This window comes from Atta cephalotes (assembly GCF_000143395.1).
Source record: "Atta cephalotes unplaced genomic scaffold scaffold00004, whole genome shotgun sequence".
Taxonomy (NCBI): Eukaryota; Metazoa; Arthropoda; class Insecta; order Hymenoptera; family Formicidae; genus Atta; species Atta cephalotes.
Window position 1 is genome coordinate 5,521,136 of NW_012130068.1, and position 11,616 is coordinate 5,532,751.

At 30.5% G+C, this 11,616-nt stretch overlaps 1 protein-coding gene across 1 annotated transcript in view; it reads right to left on the reverse strand.

The window, feature by feature from the left end:
- The window catches only part of LOC105625970 (organic cation transporter 1-like), a 20,208-nt gene that overhangs the window by 5,142 nt on the left and 3,450 nt on the right, over positions 1-11,616 (reverse strand). Inside the window, exons 3-4 of the mRNA XM_012207277.1 lie at positions 1,019-1,277; positions 722-813 (exon numbers count right to left, since the gene is read on the reverse strand). Of these exons, the coding sequence (XP_012062667.1) occupies positions 722-813; positions 1,019-1,277 (351 nt within the window). The remainder of the gene's footprint in view (positions 1-721; positions 814-1,018; positions 1,278-11,616) is intronic.

The window sequence follows — 11,616 nt, forward strand, 5'->3', positions numbered from 1 at the left end:
CTACGTAGTAGTAGTATNTACTACTAGTAGTAGTACTAGTACGTAGTACGTAGTAGTATAGTAAGGTAGTTAGTAGTATAAATGTATAGATAGAGTAAGTAGAGAGAGAGAGAGCAATCATACTAATGAATAAAAATAAATGAATTTTGCAACAATTGCAAAGCTTTTTCTGAATGCAGCTAATGCAAGTTTTAAAACTAATCTATATTGCTCTTTGCTTTCTCTTACTTTTTATCTTTTGCTTTTTTCCTTTTTGCGATTATTTTTTGGCCGTGCTCGGATATACACTGTCAGTATTGAAAATTCAAGTTATGTATATTATAAATTTTTAATACTGGCAGTATATATTCGAATACGACCTTTATCAACAATCATATATCTTGTCTCTTTCGAAATTCGTCAATTTTTATCTCGAGCAACAGAAAAAGCAATAAAGAAACAAGAAATAAAAAGATAAAAGATAAAAGTAATAAAAAACAAGAAACAGAAAGTAAAGAAATTATAAATTAGTATCCGTGATTTTCTTCAAAACGATTGGTATTCCTTCGTATTTTTTAAAGGTGCGTTACTCTCTAAAATCTTTGGAATAAAATCTATAATTCTAAGAGTGATAAAGAATGCCAACTGAGTCAATATTAAAAAAGAATGGCTTAATTTCTAAGAGTAAAATTTCCCTTTTTTAAGTTAGATTATACTTAAAAAATTTTAAGAAAGTACTTACCAGCAATGCCAAGAGAGACATCGCTGTGGCGAAAAACATGCAGATTACCATCCCGGCGAATGTTCGGTATCTTGGCCCCATTAGCTCAAGAGCTGCAATAAAATTTATCGTGCATTTAAAAAATATTTTGCATTTCACACGAGTTGATCTTAATGTTTCTATTTCTAATCGTGTTATGCAATAATGGTGACAAGAAAATGTGTTTTGATCTTTCTTCATTAAATTATTCTTAAAGTTTTTCGTTTTGTATTATTGCCAAAAATTAAATAGTCTGCGATTTATGTGTGCTGAACATACCAAGTATGAAAGGTATCTGATAAATGGCAGGAAAAAAAAGACCATTCACGGTCCTCAACGCTGTGTAGATCACATAGTTCGGACTGAAGCTCGTGGCGATAGAGAATATCACTTCGAGAAATAGGATAGCGAAAAAGGCCGTTCTTCTACCCCATTTATCAGCGATCCAACCGAACACGACGTTGCCGAAGAGACTACCCACGTAGAAGAAAGTCGTCGACGTGGAAGGCCACCAGCTGTTGTCACATACCAGGTCTAGCTATGTGGATGTAGAACGCCATTAAACTACTTCGCCAGCGTCAAATTGTATATCGGCAAAAATAATCCAATAATAATTAACAATAAAATATACTAGAAAAGCTATCAAATAAAAAATAATAAAATGTTCGCGCGCATACGAGATGCCAACGCATAAAAATTTATGGTTTTTGTTATTTCTTTAAAAGTTATCAAAATTCTTAATATAACAAAAATCGTAATTTAATTAATTACGTTACATAATAAAATATTAATAAACTATATTATATAAATTATACAATAAAATAAAATTTTTTTGTGGAAAATATATGTGTCTTGCTAATTAATAATAGTTGCTTGAGAAGAATTAAACATGTATATGTTTCAAATTAAACTAAAATAAACTATAAACTGTTTTAAATTTTTTGTTTGTGTTTGCTTATAATCGAAAGATGCAAAACATACTAAAATGTCAAAGGATGAAAAGTAAAAGCTGAAATAATATTACTATATATAGACATGATGAAAAATTATCGCAACCGACAAAGAACACAAATCTCGGTGTGGCGATTTTAAAGGATGAATAGTTCTAAAGAAATAATTAACCCGAAGAAAGATTGTACTGATCAAATTTTTTTCTATGTGGCATATGTTTGTGTTTATAAAGAGCACAATGTATGTAATTGCGGTCATCGCGATTCTGATGAATGTAATCTTCAAGATCTTACGAGAACTTGACATGTTTCGTAAGCTTTGCATCATGGTATAAGAATACAAGATGCTGTAATGGCAGAATGCATGAACTTTCGGTCAAATTAATAGAAATTCTTAGATTCGCTCCAAATGTGAGAATGAATTCAATGTGATGATTTTTTTTTTAATAAATAAAATTTCAGATGTGCAAATACAGCATATTAAAAAGTAATAAAAGTATTTAGCATTTGTAAAATTTCATCAAGCTAAAACTTTAAAAATTCTCCATTAGTTTCAAGTTAAAAGATTAATTTGAGTTAAAAGAATGATTAAGTTTCGACTAAAAAGATCGACTAGAAACACATTGTCGTAAGTAAGCCTAAGAAATTGACTAATCAATTGATTGACTAATAAAAAATTGACTAGTCGAATATTCTTCTCACAATCGATTGTGATTCAATCAATTTGCACTCTTGAATAAGAGTGGTAGATTTTCACTCTTTTTTGGAGTGAGGTTAAAGTGAAATTACTTTTCTTTGGAATAAATCTCACTCCAAAATCTGCCACTTTTATTTAACCCTCAGTACACACAGTTCTGGCAGTCCGTATCTACCCACATCCGGATATTTATAACCCAACGTTTTCTTTTGCTTGTATCTCAGATTGTGGTCCATCGATTTTAACAAATTTTTTTTAATCTATCATTTGAAGACTGAAAAAAAAAATCTGAGTTAGAAAGTTTAAAATGTCGTAGCACAAAAGATATTTTGCAATAAGTGAAAAGGGAAGAAAACGTGAACTATGAAAATCGGGTGGAGTTACGCTAACCCCATTGTATTGAAGATTAAGAGTGTAAATTTTTTATTCTTTTTCAATAATAGCAATATTTTAACTCTTTTAGAGTGAGATTTCATTTAGAAATATTATTATTAGATTTCATAAAGAAATTTAGAGAGAAAGATTTAAATCTTAGATGATTATATAGCTTATTATTGTAGAAAGTAGTAAGTATAGTAGAAAGCTTATTATTGTATTCATTATAGAAAATATATGTAGCAGTCCTAAACGCTTGAGCCCGGATTTGCAATAAATGTTATAGGTCTTGTTTCTCTATGAGAGTCTCTATGAGAAGAAAATGGAATCTCGAAATCATTCAGAAAGTCATTCAGAATCATTTAAGTTTAGTACGTTATACAAACCAATGATTCTAATTGATCATATGACTTTTCTGAAATTCTGACTAAGGAAGCACTCTTAACTATAAAAAATGAACAAATCATAGTCGATTACTTTCCTCGCATTCGACTGTAATTGATCAATTTCTTACGACTTAAAGGCCATGACACAAAAAAATTTAAGACGTAAGACTTAAGCATTAAATGAATCGACCAACCACACTAGAGATCGTAAGATCATAATACAAGCAATGGCGAATCCAACATGTTGATTTTCTTATTGCTTAAGTCTTATCCTGGATCTACAATAGATTTTTAAGTCTTAAGCTGTAAAAAAATAGATGAATCACAATCATTTATTCTCCTCGTTTCTTACGGCTTAAGGCTTAAGGCACAACTTAAATTTATCTTTAGATGCTCAGTGACCAATGAAATAATTCATAGAGCATCTAAAGATAAATTTAAAGAAGTCTTACCTCGGATCACAATAGATTTTTAAGCTTTAAGCCTTAATAAAGAATGGACGAATCACAATCAATTATTCTCCTCGCATTCAATTGTAGTTGATCAATTTCTTAAGACTTAAAACACCTATTGTAAATCCGGGCTAAAGCACCCTGTGCATTTGTTGTATGTATATTAGTAGCCGATATTAGTAGCGAATAGGAGTCAGAGTGCGTGCTCGTACACGTGTGAAATACACGCGTCACTCGGCCGATCGTCATTTGTTCGTCGGTCCAGCATCAGTACTCACGCACGCGGGAACACGCGTGACAAGAATGGAATCGGTGGAGGGAAGTTGTGGGAGAAGGAGGGATGCCGCTGGATCACCAGTGGCACGGTAGAGGGGGCGTTTCATCTCGTTGCGTTTACGCAGGAGACTACCGACGTAAACGCGCTCGTGTTTATCACGAGTGGGGGGGCACGTACGTGTGTGATCTTTTAGTATGGAAATCGCATAGACTTGTAGCTCATACACGACGGAATGCACGTATGCATGCGCATATTAGTACGTGCGCGTCCGAAGGACGTTAAGGTGTATCGGTGAGCTTCCCACAGTGAGAGGTGTCCATCACCCTCGTTTGACAGGAGGAACATAATCCCCCCTCGCGCCCTTTAAAGTTCAGTCTCTCTCTCTCTCTAACTCTTTCATTCTTCTGTTACGATCTCGCGTGGCAAATCAGATATGAACGACTCAGGCTCGGTTCCACAAATGTAAAAATACATAGTGTACTAAAAAAAACATACGCTAATGATAATTACTCATTCCAAATATTTCAAAATTCATATATTCGTCAATCTATCAGTTCATTATACAGCATCAAATTTATTCAAAATATATTCTGAGGCTTAATAAGTTTAATACTTTAATCAAGATATTAAATTCGATTTGCTTATTATATAAAGTAGTTTCTTCGATCAATTTTATAAAAAAATATTCTATAAAGTAGTTTTTAAATAATAGTTTTTAAACAATGGTAAAAAATATTCTTTAAAAAAATATAAATTCTTATTTTGAGTACATAATGTTTTTTTAAAATTTGTAATAAATATATTTTAAATATTATTATCAACAAAATATTCTTTAACAAAGAAAAGAATTTACTTTTTCTTAAAGAATATTTTTTACCATTATTTAAAAACTATTACTTAAAAGAAAGAAAGTAAATTAAGTAATCACTGTTCAATCGAATAATATTCTTCTGTCTATAAGATTAACTTTAATCGCGATTTAATTTGCTCATCTCTTTTTCTAATTGAAAAAGAATAACGAATAAATTGAATCAAAATTAAAGTTAATCTTACATTGATGATCAAACCCTTAATATACCTATGTTTGACCTTTCTATTCATCCTATGTAGATGTAAATGGTGACAGTGAATGTATATTTATATAATTGGATTTAATAATATTATAATGAAAGAATTAAAATTCGAATTATAATTAGAATTATATGCGCACAAATATATTTCAAAAATTCTTTCTAAAATATAATAAAATATAATAAAATGCTTACGATTTTTAATTTTGCAAAAATGGGCCTTATCGGTATCCATATTCGACATCGCAAAATAGATAATAATTGGACAAATGAAAAAATTTTGCATTTTCTTTTAGAGCTCTTTCTCCAATAAGTATCATAAAAACGCGATTTCATTTACGCCAAGACTTTTGAAAAATACATCTTTCAAGACATTGACTTCTCATACTTGGAACTGTATGAGTTTAAAAATTTGCATTAATTCGAAGATGATTAATTCCATTAGTAACAAGCAATGTCAGGGAGTGCTGTTCCGAGTTAATAAACGTGTTCGAAATCTCAATCGAGTACCTATTAGCCTCGACAAATAAAGTCTACCGGTGGGTGTTAATAGTTTTGACACGAAGTTTGATTTAAGCAAATTGCCATTCACGGACTTTCGAGGTCTGCGCGAAACGCGCAAAAGATAAATTGCGCGGAAAGACAGGAGAGTGTACCCGCTGATAATGATGTTGTCGAGTTATTGTCAAGGGCAGTGCATGCGCCCATAAGGACGTTAATAACACGTGTGTTTTGTCACCCTGACACACTTCGAAATCAATATTAATATGACCGCAATACTGTTCATTACTGCGATTGTTTGCACTGCTTGTTACACCGATTCAACATCGAAATTAATTAAATTCCACATTGCATTATGATGACAACATTCCGTTACTTCAAAAGTATTTTTTGTCATTTTTGTAAATAACAAAGTCAAGTTTTATTTTTGATAATAATAATAAAAAAGAATAAAAAGGAAAGAGTAAAAAAGAATAACAAAGAGAGTCTTTTAAATAAAGAATATAAAGAATATTTAGAATTAAATTAAGACAGTTTGATAATCAAAGTTTGAAGAAGAAATTAGGTATAAACTGTTGGTGATATTTCGAATTATGTCACTTTTGATGAATTGCTCCGCATTTCTTTTTTTGATAATTTATTATAATTTTGTAGGATATCAAGCAGATATTTTTATCATAATTTCTAGAAAATATATTTTTTTCTGATATTATTTAATCAGTCAATTATTTTCTATGTTAAATTAAAAATAATAATTCTTTTCCTTCTCTGAAAAATATAATTTTTCTAATTTTTATTTTTGAAATAAGGGAATGACAATACTAATGAAACAAGACATCAAAGGAAATTGTGAAATGTTAGGCGAGGAAGAAATCCAACGAAACGATACTAAAACTTTACATTAGTAGTCATAAAACTTCCCCAGAATTAATGGTTAATCAGATTCAATGTTAATTGAACAATTCGCAACTTCTAATCTATTTTTTTGAATTAAAATCGAAATTTAACACGATTTAAAAATTTCTATTCATCATACGATATTCATTTAGGACTGTGCCAGTTTTATCTATTCGCTTGGGTATGCATATTTACACGCTCCGGATTTACGCAGACACATGACGCAAAGAGCCATCGAGGCAAATCCTGTCCTTCCGTTTTCCGTTCTTAATCGCTATCACTTTCTACCATATGGAGCCGTACGCTAACGCGCTTCAGTCACCCCTTTTATCATTTATACATCGCTCGTTTCGTCACAAAAAATGTCACGCTGCGCAATGCAAATTAAAATATACTGCTAATACACATGTATAAATTTTATCACAAAGCGGCTAGTCAAGCAAATTCATTACGCAAGATATTTTTAATTAAAACTGCTATCATTTAAGTTATTCTCACTATTGATTTAAGATAGATACTTTACAATCTTCATGTCTTCATGTCCTCCAGACAATTAATGCAAAAAGAAGACTTGAAATTTTTATTTAGTTTGATTTGAATATCACTCTAAAGTCAACGATTTTCAAGCATTCTCGTGTTCATACATATTCATATATTCATTAAGCTGTTCGTTGATCCGCGTGATGTTCAGAATGATAATATCTCAAGGAGCTTACAAACAAGGAACCGATGGAACAAGCAAGACGTAATTATTTTATATATTTATTCTGTGTAGCCGCATATTGCAATAACAAGTCAATTAAAGCTGCTTTTCAAGATTTATAAGACAATGCAATTTATGGAATGTTTGCAAAAGTTTGTGAAGTTATCGTTAGAAGTTACTAAAATTTATTGTCAAATTTTTTTAATCATATATAATGTTGCTTTGAATTATACTAATTATATTCCTTGGTGTCAAGTATCAAATTTAATATTTCAATTCAATATATCAAATTTAATATTTAACAGATGCTAATTAAATTCAAGACTATTATAACAGGCTGCCTTAAACCATTGAAATTATTTATGACATACATATACATATCTTTTAAAAATAGCAGATTTGACATGAATAAACACGTCTAATCCTCATGGCTTTAATATCACACTTGCCTTCTAATTATAAATAAATAACAAACAGTGATGAATACGTTATGAGACTCCAGAATAAAAATTAAATTTATGATAGCTAAGTAATAGATATGATGCAGGAAATTATATCAATTGTAGCTTAATAATAATATATGTAACTAAAAAATTTTACAATAAATTTTATAATTTTTAATATTTCACGAACTTTTATAAATATTTAATAGTTATAAAACTTATTTTGTATATTAACAATAATTTTAATTTCCACGACTTTCTCGTCTGAATGGTTTCGTTAAGTAATAATTTAATTGCAATCATATGAGTGTTGTACATTATTCGATATATATATTGGACTTTAAATATAAATTATGCATTTTAAGTATACGAAAAATGAATATAAATTATCTTTGCCTGCAAGAGGCACAAATTATATTCGGCAGAAAGTAGAGGATATACAATGTATTTGTCTTCAGAACAGCTGTTTGTCACATGTCAATACGGAAAAGACAATGACCTGTTCCATGGTCTCGTTCAACGTGATATCATTAGAGCGAAGCTCCTAAATCGAGCGATAAATCATCGGATCGGTCGGAAGTAAAATGAAGTATGAGCATGACTGCCTACGCTCTTTAACACTCGTGTCTCTTCCTCGTCAATGTACGTCCGCGAAAAAAAAAAACACTTCTCTAGGTTGACCAAGCGTTCCAAAAGAATAATTTCATTGTTTCATAACAAAAGTAGTATTAATTAAGCAAGTTATGTAATATTTACATATAAAATATTTCAATACAAATTAATACTTGAGAAGTAAAATGCACAAGTTCATTCATTGTTTGTAGATGTATTGTGTCATCTCAGCTATGAAATTGAAAATTACAGAAATGTTTCGAAGACATGTCGTTAGGCGATCGATAAACAAAATTTACGTAAGAACGCGAGAAATGAACGCGAAGAAATGAGTACCTTGCGCGAAGACGTGAAGAGAAAGAGAGACAGGCAAGAAAAAAAGAAAAGGAAGTTGGTCGCGTTGAATCCGGCAGCAACTAAGTACGTAGGAATATATACCCTCTGCATGAAGAGAGCTGGCAGTTTGTGCGAGGCGTTTGATGTGACATATCACATGACCGGATGCGGGGGTAGGTAAATTGGTCAGCAATTGCTGACGCCACCAGAGCTGCAACCTATCGGCCAGTCACTCGGTCGCTCATCAACCTTGTTCACCTGTTGACGATTTCTTGTGGCTGGAATTCTCGCTTATCTCGACCGAAATCTTAGAAATCATTCGCGTCAACGTAAAACGCGCTACGTCACCTCCCGCAATTTCAGGGAACGCATGATGAATCGTTCATTGTGATGTTGATGAATCGACCTATCATCATAGTCATTCTGTCCAAGATTATATAAATTTTTAACGCTGCCTGAGTGTAATTAATTCATACGACTATTCGTTATGCAATAATTTCGAAAAAAAATCAGAGGCTACAAGAGATACATTAATTCCAGTAATAATTTAATTTGCTAACTCGATAATGGTGTAGCGAAACGTGACATGCATACAAATCAACGAGATTTATTTCCCACGTTTATCGCATTAAATTAAATCCCCGTGCAAAAGGGGGCTAAATTTGGCTGTTATATTTCACGTCAGTTAAATAAATTTTGCGGATGATTAATTGAAAGAATGGAAATGTAATGGCTGTAATTCATGCAGCCGTAGATTGCATTAAATAAAAACGTGCAAATATGGAGGAGGGCGGATAGAACGAACAAATATACAATGAACGTAAATGCGATACCGTGTGAAGCACTGATAGGTCTATCACAACATCACGCTATCAGATATTTTGAGAAATGCAGTAGTATGTCATAATTTTGATTTATCAGACGTAACTGTTATAAACGAATCGTAGGAAATATTCATGAGATATGCACTAGATATGCAAAATAAATATTCGCTCGATTCACAATTTTGGCATACAAGCGTACTTTTTTCTTTTGAGAATCGTTATTCGTGTTTCGATAGTATTTATGTTAGCAGAGCTAAGAGAAAAATTTATGGTAACTGTGACTATAATTACATGATATTATAATGATAATATTATGTTTTTTACTGCAATGTTAATAATAATAATTATATGTACAGTTATATCAAAATAATTATCTTTATAATTATTGTCATAAAAATGATAACAATTACAATAATTTTGTAGTTATTTTCAATACCAATATAATTTTTTATAGAATTATACAGACACATAATATTTATTATTATTATTACTAACATTATAGCAGTAATAATCATAATTATAGTAGATGTTGTAGTCACGAATATCGAAAATTTGGTTTTTAATGGAAATTGTTATACACAACATACAATCTGCGAGATTATTTTATAGTTTTTTTATGATTTATCGCGTATGTCAATTAATTATCACAATGTCTGCTATGAGATTACGGTCCACTCAGCGCAGCAAAGTCAGTGGAATCAAATAGAAGAATAAATGAAGAAAAAACACGCTTAGATCTTCGACCCCATACATCACGATTCCTATTACGCCAGCAGCTCACGGCGTTGTCTAATTGTGGCAATTTAATAATGTCTTAATGAACACTTACGACTACTGCCACATGATCGCGGGTTTACCCGCCAGCCCAGTTGTTTTCTTCAGTATTCAAATACGGAAAATTGTCCCTATTTCTTTCGGAAATGTGATACGCAGTTTGCACGCGGACTTGTATAAACAAATGTAGCCTTTTTGAGAAGCTTTGCAATAGAACTGAAGTATAAAATCGTAAGAAGAATGTCAAGAGTAATATTAGGAGTAAAAAATAAGTCATGCTTCATTTATATTTAATATCTCTATATATGTAAAATAATTTTTTAATTCGAGTTCAAAAAAAGTTCAGAAAAATTTACATTATCAAAAATTATTTCATATTACATGAATTACATCGGGAACTTAATCTCTATGAAGCCATACAAGTAACTTGTAAAGCAGAATTAATAAAAATCATATTTTAAACATGTTTTAAACTTTTTTTTTATAATGTTGTTTAAAGTATATATGAAGCATTTAAAAAAACATAAAAAAAAACACAATGTTCTATTCTTGTAAAAAATAATGTTTTTTTTAAATCTTCTGTGTATAACCTTTGGAAATTGTCCATTCGATGACTTTTCATTTACGTTTTTATCAGCCCAGGATGTTTGCACTTCTACATGTGGACAAAAAGTTAAAAAAAACATTATCTTTTGCCTGTTATTAAGCATATTTGTGCCAGTTTATTGAAATGTGTGTGCACGCTAATTTACGATAATTGGGTAGTTTTGTTATATATCTATATGCTCTAATAAACTTGTACGTGCATATTTAACAAGTTTACTTAAACATGTGTGGTCAGTCTAATGGAAATTTACGAATGATAAAAAAAATTTTAAGAAAAGTAATAGGTGTGAATCATCTAATTGTAAGATAAATAGAAGATGAAAATGTTAATTTCACCCCTTCTTGAATTCATATACTGAGAAAAAAAATTATTAACTTGATTAAATATGTTTAGTTCGTATTGATTATTTAGTTCAAGTATTTATATATTTAAGTTAAATACATGTGAATCAATAAAACTTTATAATTTTAAACATGTTATTTGTTTGAATTAACAATTTATTTGCTTGACAGTCCGTAACTGTTGCGTTTAGTTGAATGAATTAATATTTTTTTGAAACAGCAATTTTTTTTCTTCAGAGTATTATTAAGAAAATTATTCTGTCTACTTCTTTTTTTTTAATAACTTCAGTGATTAAGATAAATTATTTCCTTTTAATTTCCTTCATTTTTTTTATCTTTAATAAAACAATTAATTTTTAAAGAATAAATTCTTTCTCTCTATCTCTTTTATTTTTTTCTTGCATTCATTTGTATGTATTTTAGAACAACTCTACTCACTTCAAACTTAATTTTTATCTCATTTTTATATTCTTTCGCTTTGGCACTTCGGACCACTTTGTAATCTGGCCTTACGTACCTTATTCTTTTTTTTATTTATTTTAATTATATATTTATTTTTATCAAAGCGCTTGATGGGACTTTCATCCCAAAATACTCAATACATGATAATTTCCCTCTTCTCTCTCTCTCTC